This window comes from Eutrigla gurnardus, assembly GCF_963514095.1.
Source record: "Eutrigla gurnardus genome assembly, chromosome: 19".
Classification (NCBI taxonomy): domain Eukaryota; kingdom Metazoa; phylum Chordata; class Actinopteri; order Perciformes; family Triglidae; genus Eutrigla; species Eutrigla gurnardus.
This window is the reverse complement of record NC_139930.1, coordinates 22,526,986-22,546,941: the sequence shown is the minus strand read 5'-3', so window position 1 is coordinate 22,546,941 and position 19,956 is coordinate 22,526,986. Positions and strand designations below refer to the sequence as shown.

The 19,956-nt window shown below is 41.1% G+C and overlaps 2 protein-coding genes and 1 long non-coding RNA gene across 6 annotated transcripts in view; 1 reads left to right on the top strand and 2 right to left on the bottom strand.

The window, feature by feature from the left end:
* The window catches only part of il1b (interleukin 1, beta), a 17,127-nt gene extending 9,594 nt beyond the window's left edge, over positions 1-7,533 (bottom strand). Inside the window, exons 1-6 of one of the 2 annotated variants that reach the window (XM_084036109.1) lie at positions 6,903-7,526; positions 6,490-6,541; positions 5,751-5,940; positions 5,188-5,364; positions 4,726-4,859; positions 3,667-4,239 (exon numbers count right to left, since the gene is read on the bottom strand). In XM_084036109.1, the coding sequence (XP_083892235.1) occupies positions 4,021-4,239; positions 4,726-4,859; positions 5,188-5,364; positions 5,751-5,940; positions 6,490-6,541; positions 6,903-6,937 (807 nt within the window). In that variant the 5' untranslated portion in view covers positions 6,938-7,526 and the 3' untranslated portion in view covers positions 3,667-4,020. Of the gene's footprint in view, positions 1-3,666; positions 4,240-4,725; positions 4,860-5,187; positions 5,365-5,750; positions 5,941-6,489; positions 6,542-6,902 lie in introns of those variants that run through there. The other variant, XM_084036110.1, reaches the window with a different exon arrangement.
* Positions 1-13,986, top strand: part of LOC311030392 — a 16,726-nt gene extending 2,740 nt beyond the window's left edge. For both annotated transcript variants that reach the window (XR_014598973.1, XR_014598974.1), the window contains exons 2-3: positions 4,732-4,867; positions 13,040-13,986. This is a non-coding gene — a long non-coding RNA (uncharacterized lncRNA). The remainder of the gene's footprint in view (positions 1-4,731; positions 4,868-13,039) is intronic.
* cnnm3 (cyclin and CBS domain divalent metal cation transport mediator 3) lies at positions 10,529-19,956 on the bottom strand. 2 transcript variants are annotated; one of them, XM_084036083.1, is made up of 11 exons: positions 19,097-19,955; positions 18,188-18,522; positions 17,938-18,114; positions 16,913-17,070; positions 16,653-16,796; positions 16,423-16,581; positions 16,034-16,203; positions 15,514-15,610; positions 14,613-14,746; positions 14,256-14,385; positions 10,529-13,101 (listed from the first exon to the last, which is right to left on the bottom strand). In XM_084036083.1, the coding sequence occupies exons 1-11, from the start codon at positions 19,802-19,804 to the stop codon at positions 13,052-13,054; spliced, it is 2,262 nt and encodes a 753-aa protein (XP_083892209.1). In that variant the 5' UTR covers positions 19,805-19,955; the 3' UTR covers positions 10,529-13,051. The 2 variants fall into 2 exon arrangements, with proteins under 2 accessions (XP_083892209.1, XP_083892210.1); XM_084036084.1 differs by lacking the exon at positions 10,529-13,101 and adding an exon at positions 13,994-14,073 and having other exon boundaries at positions 19,097-19,956.

Sequence of the window (19,956 nt, the reverse complement as noted above, 5' to 3'; positions counted from 1 at the left end):
TAGTCCAGCAGGAAACCGGCATCCCCTGCGAATGTTCCTCCACCATCGATGTGTTTCGTCTCCTGGCAGGAAGGCTGAATTGGCTCTCTGTCCGCGGTGACCTCTCATCCCCGCTCAAACCCCAGCCTCGCCTCCCGGGGCAGCGCGGCGCTAATGTGTGCAACGAGCGTGCACATGTGAACAGTGGGACTGATGCAGCCTGTGAGCGATGTAATACCTCACGAGGCAGCGAGCCAATTCAAGGCCGGATTATAGCGCATATGCTCCCAGCAGTCCATCACTATCACGCGAGGCTCGGTCGCACCGCTGACTTCTATAAATATGAGAAATACTCGGGTCCGTCGCTCTCTATCTATGTCACTTATATACAACATAAGGGCTGGGGATATGGGGAAAAACTGATATCACACCGTTTTAGACTTAAAAACCAGGAGAACACGTATGACATTACGATATCTAGAGCCACGTAACAATATTAATATATCATTGTATTGCCCAGCTGTATGCAACATAACATCAGGCAAAATTATACCATTGAAATAGCCCAAAAAACCTGCATGTATCCTAACAAAATATAGGAATATCACCAAGTCATAGCAGAGTCATAAACACCATAGAAAGTGACACAAAATAAGAGTAAGATGAAGATAAATAATACAATTAAAAATGATATATTTTAGCTAAAGAATTTGGCTTTAAAAAAGTAGGACTTGGAAACAAAACAAAATATAAACCCTCAGAAGTACTTGGTTATGTTTAGGCAACAGAACTACTTGTTTTCACATGGGACACGAACAGCTGCCTCCTGGGTGAAAGTCTTCTTTCTTGACTCCCAAACGAATCCTTTTCCCTTGTAGACTTTCTCCTTTAACTTAATCTCAAAAAATATGTTGCCATGGCAACACTGTCGACTAAGGCTACGTTAGGACAGCGGTCTCCTGAAAACGGGAACGTTTTCCCTTTTGTGTTCCCTTTGCACTCTTAAAAAGTTCCTTATTTAGACGACATTGTTTTGAGAACCAGCCGCTAAAACAACGCTAAAACGCTGCAGTGTTCATGCCAGGCCAGTAGGTGGCTTTCCAAAGAGAATAATCCATCTCTGATCACAGTAACGGTGCAGCAAAGCTACACTTTGTTGGAGGAGCGTAAAATACATTTATCAGAGACAACGACACAAACACAATTTGGTTTTCTTTCATGTCTTCTAGACGTAATGCGTGTTAGGAGTGGGGCCATGACATCACCGTTTCCACGGGGACCGGTTTTGCTGTTTTACTCGCCAACGCTGGAGTTGCGAATTCAATAGATCTCTTTTTGGAACCAGGTTTCAAATAGTTTTAGTTTGCAGCCCTAGGAAACCCCATTGTCGTGTAAACGACCTGAAAGTAATTCTACCATTACGTGTTATGTTGAAAAGGTTGCCGTGTTAGATTCAGGCGGATACGTTGGGCTCTAGTGATCGGAAATCAATTGTCACGGATACGTCGCAGAAACAGTAGAGACAGTTCTGTCGGATATCAGGCTGCTCGTGTGTTCCTGTATTTGGGTCAAAGCGATCTGGTTGTTTGTGTGGAGCGACAACAAATACAAAATAAGACAAAAAGACAATCAGGTCACAGAAGAGCTGCAGCTGAAATCCAGAGGGGAAAAGGTGCAGAAGGAGAGTATCTGCAGAGAGGGAGAATGATGGAGGGGAAAGTTACAAAAAGGGGTTGAAGGGGGGCTTAGAAGAGAAAGAAAAGGAGGGGGAGGGGGGAGAGGTGCACCAGAGGAACCCATGTTTGTAGGAAGCAGAGAAACGGGGACGGCAGCGGCGGGGAGGGTTTCTACGTTAGCAGGAGGAAGCATGATCCCGCTGTGAGGCCGGGCTGCTGCCGGGGCTATATTTAGCTTCTGTTGCCATGTGCCGGGAATGTGCACGGCAGAGGGAGACACACACACACACACACACACACACACACACACACACGACAATAGGTTCACTACTGGTCATGCACTCCTGCACACGTGAGTGTTTGAGTGCAGTTTCAGCGACGTGATTTAAGTTATTCTCGTGATTTCAGATGCATGTATGCACACACACACACACACACACACACACAGGACTGTCTGCCACACACACACACACACACACACACAGGACTGTCTGCCACACACGCTGACATGTGATTTTTTATTTTTATTTTTTCACATCTTAGGCAATAACTGAAATTGGAGGAAGACTCTTGTGAAGATTTTCATGTTCCAATAAATGATAGAAACTGGTTTTGGGTTGAGGCTGCCAGATGAAGCACCGTGCATGCTCCGACAGGCACAGTGCACGCTCCGATATGTTTCCCCTCCGTCTCCTGACCTCTCCACCATTTTACCTCCTTTTAAAGTTAAATGCGCATCACAACCGTGATCGTGCGCCGCGGAGCGGAGCTCAGCATCCGTCATCGACGGTGCAGTCGAGTCGAGGAAACAGCCCGAGGTGTCGCCATGCAAACCCGAGCAGCATGTGCCAATGAGAAGAAGCGGGCTTCCTCTCAGCCGCATCCGATTGGCCGAGCTCCTCTAAGTCTGTCTTTGTGTTTTGTGTGAGAGCAGATTGACATTTAATTCAGAGGGACGCTGTGAAATTCAGATTACAGGCCTTCATGCATGTTTCTGTAGATGTGTCGCCAACAGAGGAAGTCGCCGTCCTACACGAAGTCACTCAACGATGTTGTTGTTGAACCTCACAGGCAGAAGTGGAGCCGGTTATGTACAGCTGTGGAGGGAATAACAGATTATGGCGAAATATGCACCTAGCGTCGCTTTATCGTGTCAGTGACGCCATTTTACATGCGTAATGCTTTTAACATTAAAGTTAGGTCCAATAAAAGCACTTTGATGTGACAGACGAGTCACGTGACACGTAACAAAAAAGGTCAACGTTTCCTTTTAGATTAAGGGACACAGACAGTGGTCTCCTGGGTGAAAGTCCTGTGTGTGTCACAAACAAACGCTGACCAAGCTGTTTATTTGAAGCCTTGGCAGTGAAAACACTTTCGTTTGTCTTCTAAAAATCTTGTTCCCACAAAACAAAACCTCATTGTGAGTTATGTTTCCGGTACTTTGTTGTGAATTTAATTTGAAGTTCAGTTTGAAATGACTTTCACCCAGGAGACCACTGTTCGTGTCCTGTCTAAAACGACTTTGGTTGCCTGAACGTTACAAAGTATTTTTGCTGTGTTTTTGTTTTGTTTAAATTTCCTGGTCATCTCAAGCCAAACCACCATATAGTTTTTTTTACTCGTAAAGTAATCTAGTAGTTTTTGTTGTAGTGTCTTTTTTGTTTTGCTGTGCTTGTTAACGTGTTTAAAACTTTTTAAAAACACTCTGAAGCGGCAAAATATAATTTATACGAGAACATCGTTTTGTAGGAGGGACTTTTTTTTATCTCAAAAGTTACTTTTTGTCAAAACTCTGACATTTTGCTTTCTCTAATAACCTTTTCTAATTACTATTAACTAGAAGCTTTGTATCCTAAAAGTTTGGCTCTTTATTTAATAATTCTTACTTTTTATCTCATGGATTACAACTTTTCTTCTCATAATTTAGAATTAATATCTCAGAATGTTTTACTTTAAATTTCATAGTTAGATGATTTGACAACGTAATACTGGAAGCAGAAAATCGGGACAATAATAATGTAGGATTTAATGTAATACAGGATTTGTAAAAAAAAAAACATGGAAACAAACACACAAACAAATACACAAAATATTCATGTTACTTGTTTCACATATCTCGAGAAATACATTGAAAACTTTTAGGAATATCCTGTTACTACTTTCTCTAAAGGAAAACATTCAATTTGGACAAATCATTTTGTCAGCAAATGAAAATGATATAAAGTAAAAACTATCTTTAGTGAATCATCATCAGCTTTGCAGACTCGTTGAACCTCACAGACAACTGCTCCATCTAGTGGTCAGGCACGATAAAGGTAAAACACCAGCATAATTCTGGAAACATTCAAACCGTTGAAAAGCATCATTCATTTAAGTTAAAGCATTTGAGACGGTTGATGGCGTCCACTTTGCACATCTCCACCGGCTGGTTTTCACCCTCGTACGAAGTGCTGATGAACCAGCCGCGACACAAAACGGACTCAAAGGTGTTCAGATTGAATGACGAGGTCGTCCTGAAGAACAGGAAACGGTCCATGTTTTCATCGTCGCTGATATTTTTTAATTTCTGACCACAGCATTCCTATGACAAGGCAGAGAAAACACCTCAGAATAAGTATCTGATGTATGGAAACACAGTTCAAACAGCAAAAACATTAAGATATTAAAAATAAATTAAAATGCTCATAAGGGAAATCTTCACAAAAGTCAAATTTAAAAGAAAAAAGTATAAATTATGAGTTAAATCAGAATTATGAGATTTAATGTCAGAAGTATGAGGTCCAAGTTTGAATAATAAGTAAAAGATTACATTTTTGAGACGAAAGTTACAATTATGAGCTAAAAATTCAAAACAATGAGATGAAAAGTCAAATTTATGAGATAAAAATTCTAAATTATGAGATGAAAGTTACAATTATTGGGTAAAAAAAAAAAAACTAAAATTAGATGAAAAGTTTGAAGTATGAGGTAAAATTAGAATTATTAGATGGTCAGTTTTATAAGATAAAAAAAGTGTGTGTGTGTGTGTGTGTGTGTGTGTGTGTGTGTGTGTGTGTGTGTGTGTGACCTCCAGGCTCAACACAGCTTTGCCGTCCTTCATAGAGCAGGAGATGTGCAGCGTGTTGGTGAGGGACAGCAGGACGCTCTGACTGTCTCCCGGGGCGATGCAGGCAGTGACGTACCGCGACACTTTAAAATTCACTAATTCGGTAAAAGAGAGACAGAAAATATGATTTTAATGTTCATTTGAAGGTTGGAGGACTTTTTTTTTTTTTTTGGTCTCAACCGTGGAAGTAAAAGTAAAAATACCAAATGGAAGTATTATCAGCAAAATGTACTTAAACTATCAAAAGAAAAAAGGACTAATTATGCAGAATGGCTCCTTTACAGTTTTATGTTATCATTGAATGTTATGTTTATTCATTAGTGAGAAGAGAAGAGAAACATTTCCTTCTGCTATGTAGCGAAATAGAAGTACCACAAAGTTGAAATACTTGAGTCAAGTACAATCATATGTACTTGTCGGTACCTTTTCCATCGTAGTTTCCTCCCTTCAGAGTGGCGGCCTCCAGCTTTAACTCTCCTGAGTTGCGGATGATGTCTTTGTGCGAACTATCGCACAGACTCCACAGACTCTCGCTGCTGACACGCTGGAATATCCGCTTCATCCCCGCGGCCGAGCGCTCCGTAGTCTTGACGACTGTTTCTGTGGAGACACGGATGCGCCAAATCAGAACAGACATGGAGCTGCAGTAAAATCAGAGGTTTTCTAAAGGGACTCTGGTGCTCGGAAACGCAACCGCTCATATCCACGGGGACCGCCAAAATAACAGTTAAAAGCTTTTAAAGGTTGGGATCTGGCGCCATCTCGTGGTGACGTTGCAGATTACAACCAACTGAAACTTCTCCCGTGTGCCAAGCGTGTAGGAGAACTACGAATTGGCTCTTTCTAGAGCCGGGGTTCGGCTTGTCCGTTCTCGGTCCGTCCTTTGCATTTGATTGGACCACTAACAAGTGGGCGGGCTCAGAATGTAGCACACGCCTCCCTGATTAAAACATTATTGGTTGAAATTGAAATTGATCGGTACCCACCGATCACCAGGCTCTCCATGATGGCGCTGCAGAGGTCATCGTCTCGGAGCTGCCTGCCACGGCCAGTTAGCGACTTCTTCATCCAGGTCGCCGTCAGCAGCAGGTTGGCGACAGACTTCAGGGTCTTGGGGTTGTGGGAAACCACCATGTCCAGGCCCTCGTCAAGTCTATAGACCTTCTCCTCAACATCCTGCGCACACACACACAGAAACCATGATGTCATGTCCTCCTGCAGGTGTTTCCTGTCATCTTAGCCCTAGAATTACACACATTCAACCACCGATAGAGTTTCCCTTTTTCCTCCCAGTCAAATTTAAGATCATATCAATAAGTTACGCTTCTACATTTCATGTTTTTCAACCAGGACTCAAATTATCATTCATGGCATAAAAAATGTGGCATTGAGAAGTAAAAGTAAGATGATTTATTTCTTTAATATTGTCTTAAATGATGCACTTTAGCATGTAGAACATGTCAGATTAAGTAGCCGAAGCTATCATTTATGTCGGATACATGTTTAATCCATGTCTCCATGTTTAAACATGTCCAGACAATGGATGGACATGTTTAAACATGTCCATCCATAGACAATCCAGCAGACTTCCAATATTAAAGGGTTTGACTGTTAAAACAATGTTAAATATATGTATTTCACCTCACATACTTCTTGATAATCTCAGATTAGGATGTCTGAAGTGAGAATACATGGAGTAAAGTAATAAATAATAATTCATCTTACCGTCATGTTAAAGCAGCAGGATTCAAATCCTGTCCGATCTAAGTCGGGTGATCTGAAATTAATCAAAAAATGTATACATTAAATATATACCGAATAAATTATTGTTTATTTAAATTTCAGTTGCAAGGGTCCATTAATCAAGACCAAAGTATGTATCATTGAAATGTACTCGTATTGATGGAGCAGTAAAATGTTATATTTGATGTTTCTGGATTTTTGCCATGTTTTGTCCAGCAGAGAAGTGAAACATGTCAGACAGACAGCTCTTCCCTTTTTTAGGGAGGATGTAACGCCGTCTGAATTCCGCTTGTCAGCTTCACTTGGGCTGATAGACGATAATATTTTTATATTCATGTTCTAAACCTAAACCTTTTCTTTGTTTTTCACTGTAAGTTTAAGCAGAAACAACTTACCCTTCTAAAGCTTGAGACAGTTCGAACTTACTCATCGTCCGGATATATTAAAGAACGATGAGGCGCTTCCAGTTGATAGCCTCGTCCCACCTGCAGGTTGACTGAGAATCCCCGTCTCGCCGTGTCTCTTTACTGCCTCATGGCTTCCTGGATGGAGGCGGTCGCCTCACACACAGATGATGATGACATCGAGCATCAGGCTCAGACTCCGTTCAACCAGTGGAAATAGTGAGAAACGCACTCGCCACCTAATACCGCTCAGAGAATATTACCCAACAAGTAAAACGTGTTGTGGTGATGAAGACGAATGCATGAAAGCAGTTTGCGAGAGGAAATAATCCAGTTCCTGTTGTACCCTCATCTGGCTTTCAGTATGAATTCCAGGTACTTGTACTTGAGAGTATTTCCATGTAATGTTATTTTGTACTTTTACTACATCTCAGTGGTAAATATTGTCCTGTAGCTTTAGATATGAGGTTCTCACAGGATGGATGACATCGTATAGAATATGTCACATCGCTGCAGATTAAACTAGTTAAAGACACATTAGTGCAGCAGGAATATTAATGCAGAACATCAGATATAATAAACATTTACTTCAGTACGGTTTTGAATGCAGCACCTTTACTTGTCATGCCGTATTTTCCCAGTGTGGTATTAGTACTTTTACTGAAGTAAATTATCAGAATATACTGAAACGTGTTTTAGGGGAATTTTTTTATCTGAAATGATGCAGTTTGTCCGTTTTATTAAGATAAAGTTTGCACATTGTTCATCTCATTTCAGTTGTTTTTTTAAACTCAGCTCCCTCTAGTGGACTGAAGAAGCAACTGTTACCAAAAAAGGTTTTATTTGTATTAGCAATATTAATAATTGATATAATAAAATATGGATATTTTGCATCTCTGTATTTCCCCCAAACCCCTACATGTTTTACATATTTTTATATGTCTATAAAATGTGGTGTTAAAAACATTGCTGAGGATAAATGAAGGCCTTCAAATTGTCTTGTTAATGTGTCATACAACAGGATATGAAGCTGGGGAACATGGCTCTTTAAATCTAAAGCTGCTACAGGATTATATCTGAATATGATTCATCGATGTGACCTTGCGATGGGGTCCCCCCCCCTGTGGTTAAAAGCCACCTACACTTGACTTTCCCCTGACGTCAGACCCAGAGGAAGCTACAAACACTCACGTAGATGTTAACATCTCCAGTGCCTCAGTGAATATTACCATTGAAACCGCATTTGAAACGTCCGTCTCCCTGCATTCATTTGGATTTTGAACCATGAAGAGATAATCACTTATAATGTTTATGTCGAGTATAAGACACTGTGAATATGGGGATGACCCCTTAATTACTGGTGTTAATGTCTCCTTTAAGAAGCCTTAGGATTTGTGTTCTTATATCATATTTAACATCACATCTTTAGCCGATTATAAATCCCTTTAAAAACATTCAGCCTAACGACATCTCTGCAAGAATTTTAAAATGTGATTTACTTTTTTTTTTTTTTCGTTTTCTAAATTTTTTTAAGAACTGCTGCAGGTGATTTTTCTGTGGTTTTGGTTGCATGTGTCTTCTGGTAAATACCAGCTCATTTGACCCAGAAAAAAAAAAAATAGTTTCCCCCCCTGTAGTTTGCAGGAAGTATCGAGAGCCAGTCAGTCAGTTAGTTTGTTAGTTGGTTAGTCACTTAGTTGAGGGAAGTGAAATTTGTTTATAAATGCACCTGGAAAACAAAGTGTTGTGTGGGTTTATATGTCATACTTCTGCTGAATCTCAGAGGGGAATATGGGAGGCAGTCAAAGTGGTGTTATTAGTGATCAGTATGATGTAAAGGAAAATGTGCAAGTTGTGCATCTAACAACCACAAAGGTTAAGTATGAAAATACGATGTGATTTTCCATAACAGGAAGTGGCACAAATAAAAACATTTCCTGGCTAACTACTACTACAAATGTACTATGACCCACTTTTTTCATGACATTTTACAACATTCTATATTGTGATTTTTTTTTTTTTAAGACATTTTTATGTTTATGACTGGACTTTACATATCATGCCTTCCGACATGCTATGTTATTACTTTTTTTCGGCATGCTATTTTATGATTTTTTTTTAACTTTTTCGACATACTATGACTTCTTTCATTACTTTTTTGACATGCTATATATTATGATTTTTGTAACTTTTTTTTTTTCTCTACATTTTTATCATGACTTCTTCAACATGCTGTTATTACTTACTATATTGTGACTTTTTTTTAGACATTTTTACCATTATTATTACCATTATTAAAAGGTCATCCTATAGCATGTCGAAAATTCACGAAAAAGTCAGTCAGAATATATTCATAAAAAAATATTTAAAATTGTTAAAGAGTCATAAAAATCGCTCATCTCGCTTGATGCACCAAGTCTCAGTGTAGTGAGTCCAAAACAGCCATAAAAAGCCATGATCAATTTTTTCAGGAAAAAAAAAAGTCATACTATAGCATGTCGAAAAAAAAGTGAAAAATCGACAAAATTCATAAAATGTTGTAAAAATGATGTAAAAGTCCTAACATATGCTTCTATATCGCGTGTCAATCAAAATCTGAGTGTAGTGAGTCCAAAACAGTCATAAAAAGGCTTATTCATGGCAGGCAGGTGGTTGAGTGGTTAGAGTGAATGCCATTTACCCATGTCTGCATATATGCAGCAGCCTCAGGTTCGAATCCCGGCTGGAGATCCTTTGATACATGTCACACCCCCTCTCTCTCCCATGTTTCCTCTCTATCCACCGCTAAATACAAAGGTGTCTATGCAAGAAAATTATCTTTAAAAAAAAAGCCTTGATCATATTGTTAAAAAAAGGTCATGTCGAAAATTCACGAAAAAGTCAGTCAGAATATATTAATAAAAAAATATTTAAAATTGTTAAAGAGTCATAAAAATCACTCATATCATTTTCAACATGCTATGTTATTACTTTTTCCTTTTATTTTTAGACATTTTTTTGTTTATCATTACTTTTTCGACATGCTATGCTATTACTTTTTCATTACTTTTTTTTTTACATACTATGACTTTTGACACGCTATATTATGACTTTTCTTCGTGACTTTCTTGATATACTATGACTTTTTTCATTTATATTTCATATTTTGACATGCTATATTATATTTTTACTTTTTATTTTTAGACATTTTTATGTTTATTATGACTTTTTTTCATGACTTTTTCAACTTTCTTGACATTCTATACTATGACTTAGTTCATTACTTTTTTCGACATACTATGACTTTTTTCATTACTTTTTTGACATGCTATATTATTACTTTTTTCATGACTTTTTCGAGATTCTATACTAGTCATGAAAAGTAATAACATAGCATGTCAGAAAAGTCACGAAAAAAAGTCATAAATGTAAAAATGTCTAAAAAGTAAAAAAAATCATAATATATCATGTCGAAAAAATGTCACTATAGTATGCTAAAATAAGTAATGGAAAAAGTCAGTTTGGGACATACTATACTATTACTCATTTTGACATACATACATATACACACAGTTCATATCTTAATAAACTCATGTCTTGTGACACAGGAGGTTATGTCGGTGTGGGAATAGAAGTGACAAACAAAATAACCCATTTTAGAACAGAGTTGAGTTTATTTCCTAAGAAACTTGATTATTGAAAGTGTTAAATGTAATGGAGTCTCTCAATGCACCCAAAAAATGGCAGCATTCGAAAAATGAAGAAGAGAAGTTCTATACAAATGTAACCTGGACAGAAAGAGGAATTGCTTTAACTGTGTAGCTCTCAATAACGTCTGCATTTACAGCGTTATTGTACCTGAAAACTGATTACCTATAAACTAGATCCTCAAATGATACTTTATCTATGCAGTTATATATTAAACACGCTTCTTCAACCCAACATTTCTCTCAATTAGTACAAAGCAACGATTATCTTTTTACATTCAAACTTCTTACAACAAAACAAAATATAAGTAAACAGCTATATTTACTCAGAATCACAACAATTTCTCCTGGAATATGGCAATGAAGACAACACTGAATAAATCAAACACACACAAAAGAGACAGACAGGGTGCTGATGTAACACAGAACCGTCCTAAACAACCCTGCTGCTGCTTCACGGTTCGGGTTTCTCGCCTAAATGTAACACAATACTTGCATGTCATACTGTGTGTACTGTATGTGAGAAAGAGAGTATTATCGGTCTCTTCATACTGGCTGTGAGCAAATGTCCTACACTGTAAGAAATGGTGGACAAAGTAATTTTGTCGTGTCGTTTGTTTGTCACAGACAGGCCGATAAAACTAACATGAACTGGAATGAAGAGATCGTAACTTGATCTCCAAAATAAATCTACTTCCTGTGAGCCACAGAGCAACGTTTTGTGTTAATGAGCCTCACTGTTGCTCTGCGTGACGTGTTCCTTCATTACCATTTAAATACCAGCCACTGGATTAATCCGCCGCAGAAAATAGCCCCCACTACATGCACTATTTAGTGTTTGAGTAACGTTTTGTATGTTTATATAAGTCATTTTTAATAGGATCATAAGGGGATAATTAATGAAAAAACTTAATTTAAAAGAAAAAATTAGAAAAAACAATAATTGATTTATCCAAAATGTGGCCTGAATCCCTCAAAATTGAATTTGTATACTCACTACAGCACCAAATGTGGATTAATCCTCCACAGGAAATAGTCCCCACTAACTACAGCACTTCCTTCTGTTTGAATCACGTTTGCGAATAATTAATGATTCATTACATTTTTAATAGGCTATGGGTATAGTTATTAGGTGTTATTTTGTAAATCTAAGCAACAATTATATTCATTAACTATTAATCTGAGAATGATTTTTTTATGCACAACCATGTAGCCGATCACGGTGTCTTCAAATGTCTTGTTTTCTCGGACAAAAGATGTTCAGAAAACAATACGATAGAAATCAGTTGAAAAATTGACTTTAAATAATTAATTAATTATCAAAAATATCATTTAATTTCCTGCAGACCATCTAAGCAGAAGGGCTGGGCATCGGTTCATTAGGAATGATGATATAATACTTGAGGTTTGGTACAGATACCCTCATCAATACTTTACTTTAAGAAACATATTTTTATCTTTAGTGAATGATTGTTTTCTTGGGGAAAAAAGTGACATAATCGCTTTGCCGTCATCGTTCCAACATCTTGTTTTATCCGACCAGCAAAACGATAAATATATATTGATCCAAACAGCCGCTGATTCTGTCAATCGACTGCTCTTTTCATCTTTTTTATCATTTTGAAGCTAAAAAGCCCAAATTGTCGATTGCGAATAAATAGTGTTTGATTTTTATCCGACATTCAATACTTGTTTTTAATGTTCGGTCGTTACTCGGCTTCAACTGCTGCTGTGCCCTGCAGTGTCACTAAATATTTTACTGTAAAGCAGACTACTGCGCTGTCGCACCAATAAAAAACTAACTAACTTTGGTTACATGTTGGAAGTCCTCACTTTCTAAATTAATATTTAAAGTATGAAGTAACCAAAAAATGAAATGTTATGTGAGGCGAATTAAAAACGTGGATGTGTCTTACAGCCTGTAGAATAGCTCAATGCTAACAGTGCACGTTAATGTGCAAATCTGCTTTTAACCAACTTCCTTTTTAGTCTCAAATGGACGGATCTCACACACACACACACACACACACACACACACACACGCACACACACACACACACACACACGCACACACACAGAGCTTTGGCAGTCAGACAGACAAAAGTAAGGAATCATGACGATGCAGAGTTTAACGAACCTGGAAGAAAAGGCACCGCCAAATTCAAATAAAATGAATTTATGTGTGTGTGTATATATATATATTTTTATATATACAAATCACATGTAAATACAATAAACAATATAGTCCAAAGTGTATAAAACAGCATGAAATAATAATTGCAATGAGAAATAAGGAATGAGGATGGAGGTGAGACGTGGATCTACAGAATATAATAAAAACAATCACTCTCACTCCAGTCTTGTCTGATAACTACGTTCCAGCCATAGATGATTCAGCATTAAAAACAAACAACAACAAAATCTCTACTTTGTTTTGAGCAGGTCAGAGCCGCACTACCCATGAGCCTCCTCTTCTGTGGAGCTCTCCTGGGCGCTACTGCCACCTGTGGAGCCCGACCAATGAGAAGGAGAGCTGGGGTGAGTGAGGGGTGATGACATCACAACGACGCAATCATCGACAAACGTGACAAGACGGCACAAGAGAGAGGAAGTAGAAGAAGAGCCGGAGTTTAGGGGACAGAAGAAGAAGTGGGAGTCTGGTGCTGCTTCAGCAGCTGGAAAACCTCATTCAAAACCCCATTGACTTTTTAACGATTCTAATAACAATAAAAACAGAGCCTTCTATCAACAGATTTGGAAGGGAGTTGTTTTAGCAGCCTTCAACGAACTCCAGTTGAGATTGACAACGTTAGTTCACGTCTGTGTTTCAACAAATATCATTAAAACACATTGGGATTATTTACAGTTTTGCACTAATTGTGTTTTCTTTCCAAGGCTGCTTCTCGTCTCTTTCGCGGCGTCCTGTCAACATATTTTTGTGTTATTGCAGGTTGAGGTGATGCAACACAAACATGATGGAGGTCTTCTGCTCTGATTCTGAACTTCATTTCTGCTTCAGAATTTATGCTCACTAGCACCAAAGGTGGATTCATCCGCCGCTGAAAATAGTCCCCTGATTGTAAATATTTAAACCAGGGGTCTACCAGTTTTCGGTGCCGATATTCAGCATTTTTATGGTTTTCGGTCATTTTTTAAAATTTAAACCAAACAGATAATCTGTTAAAACTTCATTAGTTTACCCCAAATTCTATGAAATTAAGTTTACACCGTTTGCAGACCCAACAGAGGGAAGTGAAGATGAGACAGGATGAACAAAAGTGGTTACAAAGCATCACAAACACGACACAATGGGACGGCTGGTTAAATGGTGACGTGGAGTGTTTGTTTTTGTGTGTGTGAGGCCGAGTGTGCCGTCAGTGTCTGCATTTCATTTACCTCATGCAAAAAAAAATAATGAACAAAATCCTAACAGTAGTTCTCAATGGTATCAAAGAATGAAAAGTTTACGGGGAAATCTGGACAGCCAGAGAAGATGACAGGAGGCAAGCAGGAAAAAGAGAAAGAGAGAAAATTACTTCAGTTCAGCTGAGAGCAAACAGGATAAGTGCAGCAGGAAAACGTCTGCAGTGATTCATGGGTAATAAATGTCGGCGCAGAGCCGCCCCCGGAGGTGAGAGGGCGTTTGGAGGACACCTACCCTGCTGTGTGTTGTTCCTGTCGTTCAGCAGTTTGGTCTGACTGTTGGGCAGGATCTTGATCTCAGGAGGATCTGGACTCTGACCGACCCGCGACGCCATGAGAGCGTTCATATACTGGAGCCGGGTCACCTGCCGAACACAACGCAGTTCAGAGTTTCCTCACAACAGAGACGCTGCAGGTTTAGTGCTTCACTTCAAAGAGGGCCTGATGACATCACAGATTTAAAAATGACCAAATATCTGGCTTGGTTTTTGTCACGTTTACATCAATTCAGCACATATAATACATCCACGAGACCACAGTGACCGAGAACACACACACACACACACGCACACACACACACACACATATATACCCGTATGAGCTGCAGGTCGGTGAGCGCCCGGACGGTGTAGTCGGGACAATAGCTGGACGGGCTTGTAGCTTCTGCTGACTCGAAGGGATCCCTGGGAGAAGAGTGACGCTGGGTCGACACTGGAGACTGGTGCACTACACACACACGCACGCACACACACACACACGCACACACACGCACGCACACACACACGCACACACACACACAAAAAGAGTCAGCACATTATCTGCCTTCATGCCACTTCATGCCGCGGTGCGGTCTTCTTTTTATAGCCATGTGCCAACTCATGTAAACCTCAGTTATGTAAACATAGTGGAAAACTGCATCGTCATCGTCGTGTGATGACTCCTCCTATCCAGGGGGGGGGGGCGGGGTTTGGGGGGACATTAACAGCTGATGAGCCAGCCTGATGAGGCTCCTCCCCCCTCAATTACAATTTTCATAGTCAATTAAGTCAGGTATTCTCAACCCCAGAGTGCCATCTAGTGGACCGCAGAGATGCCGCCAGATGGTTCGATAAAATAAAAAAATATATATTTTAACATTTAAGAGGATTTATATAAATTATTATTTGCATGTTAAGAATCTTACATTTAAGATAAATGTTTACTGTAAAATATTTTTATGAAAATTAATATTTAATATTATGAAAACAGCTGTAGAGTTTTTGAAAAGTTAGAGGATGTTATGTAAAAAAGGTTCACAGTCTAAAGAATATGTGCAATTAATATTTTCTAACGCCCAAATAAAACTCAGATGAAACATCTCAGAATAAAAGAGTTGATTGTTAATTGACTGTTGATTAAATCTCATGGAGTCGACTGCGTTCGTCGACCTTCGTGTAGAAAATCACGGGAAATGTAGAATCTGTTTTTAGGGTGAACGTCATTCTCGATCTCACCTGAAGATGGAAGCGTCAGCGCTGAAACGCCGTAGTACGTAAACGCTCCGTTCTCAAACTTCAGCCCCTCTTTGCCGATCTCCACCTCCACTCGACCCTGAACACAACACACAAACGTGTCAGCATAGTTAGTTAGCCGGCGAGTTATTCATCGAGAAAAAAAAAAAAAGTTGTCAATTTTCAATAATAAAAAACAAAGTTCCCTGAAGTTTTATAAAAAAAAAATATAAAAAATAAATACTTTCAGGACACAAGCATTTAAAAAACAACAATGCATTAAAGTTAAATGCAGTAATTCAAAATGATGTTTTTGTGAAGGCAGCAACGCAGTAAAAATATTCTAAATATAACAAATACTTCAACTGATACTGATAGTTTTCGGTGTCGTCAATACGTCCACAGCAGTACATGACTTTCTCCCGTCCAGTTCCACAGTAGCTAATACACTGACCATGTAGAAGTACCTCATACAACCACACGGGAAATACTACCCCTGGAAATGTTATTGAGGAGATTTCACCTGCAGCAGCAGGATGAAGTAGTCCACCGGGTGGTTGCGGGTGTACAGATAGTGACCCGTGCTGAGCCGGTTGGTGGGGTCAAAGTGCACTTCCTGGTTGACGCTGGGGTGACGGAGCAGGTGGAACAAGACCTTCTCGGACATGCGTCCAGGGCTGAAGTGAGACACCTCTGCAGGGAAGAAGGGTGGGGGTGAAAGGTCAAAGTTTTCTTCTCTAACATCTATTTTGGCAGCAGATTACAACCTTCTGAATGTGTTCACACACACACACACACACACACACACACACACACACACACACACACACACACACACACACACACACACACACACACACACACACACACACACACACACACACACACACACACACACACACACACACAGACCTCTGGACAGGAAGCGATGCGTAGCCAGCAGGAGTTGCGGCGAGGTCCGGATCTTGGGTTCTCCTTCGGGGGGCTTGAAGAGAGAAAACTCCTCGGGGACGCTGCGAGGCTCCAGAGGGATCTCCAGCGGGGCGAGAGGACGCTTCACTTTCCGGTCCACTACAGGAGGAGGCGCTACGTTACAAACATACGGGATGCTCAACAAACACCTTTACCATAACCAAACTTACAGTAGCCGTCGGACTCGTCCAGGATCTCGGACTTGATGATCTCCTCGATGACGTCCTCCAGCGTGACCAATCCCAGCACCTCGTAGAACGGATCCCCCTCCCCCTCGTTGTTCACCTTCTGGACGATGGCCATGTGAGAGTTACCTGATAGAAAGAGGGAAATTACAATAAAGCTTATTCTTTCACTCTGTGTCTGCAGGTTTGGATATTACAGTGGAACAAATAAATATTGACATGTGAAATAATCACACAATAGACACCTTTCTTGAACTCCTCCAGCATGGCGTCCAGCTTGGTGTCGTTGAAGACGTAGTGCAGCGGGTGGTTGTAGAACTTGGTGATGGTCGTCATGGGGGTGCAGTCGTCCGGGTCCACCAGAGCCAAGTCTTTCACGTAGAGGATCTCCACGATGTTGGACCTGAAAAAAAAATATTACCGTAGCTTTAATTACCCTCACAACATGACAAAAAGAACATGAAACACTTTTATGTATCTTTAAGGACCTTAGCCTCGCTCAGTCTGTCATTACCTTCCCACGAGAACAACTCCGTTTCCGGAGCAACGGAATCCTAAATTGGCTAAATGTGTGACGTTACTCAGTTTCTTTCTAGCAAATGTGTGACTTTTATAATCTCTAGTAAAGGAATGTTTGAGTGTTTCTTTCCTTGTAATTTTACCACTTTAATCTCAGAGAATGCTTCTTTGTTTTTTAAGTTTACAACTTTAATCTTGGAATTAGTGTACTCCTCAGAATACTATATATACTATACTCTGTATGTACTGACTCTTTCATCAGTAAAATAACTTTTGGTTGTCTAAGAAAGTGTTTCTCAAACTTTTATCAATAAAGTTCCCGGTAGAAATGTTTTTTTTTTCAGCCAAAACATCAGTGCAAACATTTTTTGTAGTTTAAAAAAAAAAAAACTAAATAAAAGGAGGTAATACATAATAAAAAGAGCCGGGGGAGGAGGGAATATTAAAAGAAAACGAATGAAAAATAATTCTGATATTCTCTGAGATTAAACTGGCAAATTTACAACAAACAAAATCACTAATTTTCAAGATTATAAAGTATATTTTATGAGAAAAGGCTTTCTAATATGTTTACATCTTTATTGAAATTGTTATAATTATATTAAGGACTTGTGATTAAGATGTTGTTTTTTCATTAATATAAAATATATCTCAAGTACCCTCTGCAGTATTCCAAAGTACCCCTTGGGGTACTAGTACCCCCCATGTGAGAATCACTGGTCTAAGAGCACAGAGGACTCTGGGGACCCACCTCTCCTCCTCGTAGATGGGAACCCGGGTGTAGCCGCTCTGCATGATCTCAGACATGGTGGAGAAGTCCAGGACGGCGGAGCTTGGCAGCATGAAGCAGTCCTTCAGGGGGGTCAGGATGTCCTCCACCGTCTTACTGCGCAGCATCCCGCGGCTGAACTCCTCCTTCACAAACTCACTGGGACAGGAAACATCGTGGATGAGACGCCGCTTTGAAACCCGGCCATATTCCGATGTCCACCACTTCTTACCTGTAAGGATCGTTGACGCTTGTGCGGATCATCTCCATGGCCCTCTCCCTGATCCCGCAGGTGCTGATGTCCCTCCTCAGGCCCAGGTCCAGGATCAGCCCCAGAGGGCAGGACAGGGGGCAGGTGACCACCAGGCAGACCTGGGCCAGCCAGGTCAGACCCGGCGCCAGCTGAAACCCGTAACCGGAGCACAGGATGTGAGGCGCCAGCTCAGCCACGAAGAAGATGAGGAAGCCGCTGGTGAAGACGGCGGAGACGACGGAGCCCAGCGCCCGGTACAGGAGGACGCCGAGGACCGAGTGTCCCACGGCGGACAGGAAGAGCAGGGAACACGTCTGGGATGGAGAAGGAAAAAAGTTCTTAGTTCTCTGCCTGCTGTCATGTGACTTCCCAGTGGTGGAAAGTAACATTTACTGAAGTACTACATGTAAGTACAATGTAAGTACAATGTAAGTACTTTACTGGAGTTCATTTTATGCTACTTATTTAACTCCCTTTTCAGTGAAAAAAAATAGTTAAATAAGATTATCATTAACTGTGAGGTCTCCCTGTTTAAATAAAGGATAAATACATTTAAAAATATATATATTTTAATACATTTTTTTCATATCTCTAACATGACATCGAGCCAGACGGTTTTTACAGCATATTCACGATTATCACGGTTCCGAAAAGATGTGCGATAAAATCCTTTATCATCGGGTCGTATATGTATACTATTATAGATTCCAAAGCAGAGAAGCTGCAACGTGTATGTAATGAACACATTAATGCAATGATTATAATACATATTACTCTGCATAATGAGTACGTTTAGTACTTTGACGCTGGTACCTCAGTAAGAGTTTTGAACGCGGTACTGTGGTGTTACTACTTCGACTGGAGTAAAAGTACTTCTCAGAAAGTTACCAGGAAGTTGCCCCTCCTCCTGATGGGCTCCAGACGCTTGGCGGCCCGCTTCTCCTCCTCGGACCCGCAGCTGTGCAGCACGTAGAGCTCCACGGGGTCCAGCCACAGCAGGCTCAGGTTCACCGTCCTCAGCAGCCCGCAGACCAGCAGCAGCACCACTATGAGCACGGCCAGACCCCATGGCGGGATGTGGTCTGCCGGCAGACCCGTGCCGGTGTTGACCCGCAGCCTGTCCGGGCCCACGGTCGCCCACTCGCCTCCGCTCAGCACGCACAGGTGGTGGTGGGTCTGCTCGCTGCCAGCCGCCCCCGCGGAGCCGCTCCTCCGCCGGACCTGCACCGTTATCAGCCCGCCGTACCGCTCATCCGGCGTGAATCCGCCCGTCACCTGGAAGGCGGACTCGCGGCGGTTGGACTCCTGCCCGCACGGGTCGGGCGCGTCCCCGACCGCCCCGGCCGCCCCGCCAGCTGCCCCTGCGAACGCAACCCACGGCCAGCTTCCATTCAGCTCGGTCCCGAACAGACGGATCTCGAACGTGGCTCCTTCTGGCGCAGAGATGATCCGATCCTTCATGCACACCAGACCCGCCGGCTCTTCCAGTCGTATCCCCAGAACCAGCGGGGCTTCCTGGCTGCAGGCGCCGTACCTGATCCCGCCGAACAACAATATCATCAACAGGAACCGTAGACCTGCCAAGCTGGCCACCATATTGGAATTGGTCAGCCTGGGTCCGCGCAGATCATGTGACTGGAGCCCTGCGGCGGCGGCCCCGCCCCCCCGGGGCTGAGCCAACCAAACAAAACCCAGTGCTGAAACTGAGCCGCGCGGCGGCCATTTTGGTTCTACGTATACAGGCGGAG

Excerpts from the sequence above, each read along its gene's own strand:
- cnnm3 (XM_084036084.1), bottom strand. The coding sequence starts at position 19,804 with ATGGTGGCCAGCTTGGCAGGTCTACGGTTCCTGTTGATGATATTGTTG. Across the intron at positions 17,071-17,937 it reads CCCATCTACGAGGAGGAGAG|GTCCAACATCGTGGAGATCC; the intron begins GTGGGTCCCCAG and ends TTTTTTTTTCAG. Across the intron at positions 16,797-16,912 it reads GCTGGAGGAGTTCAAGAAAG|GTAACTCTCACATGGCCATC; the intron begins GTGTCTATTGTG and ends TCTTTCTATCAG.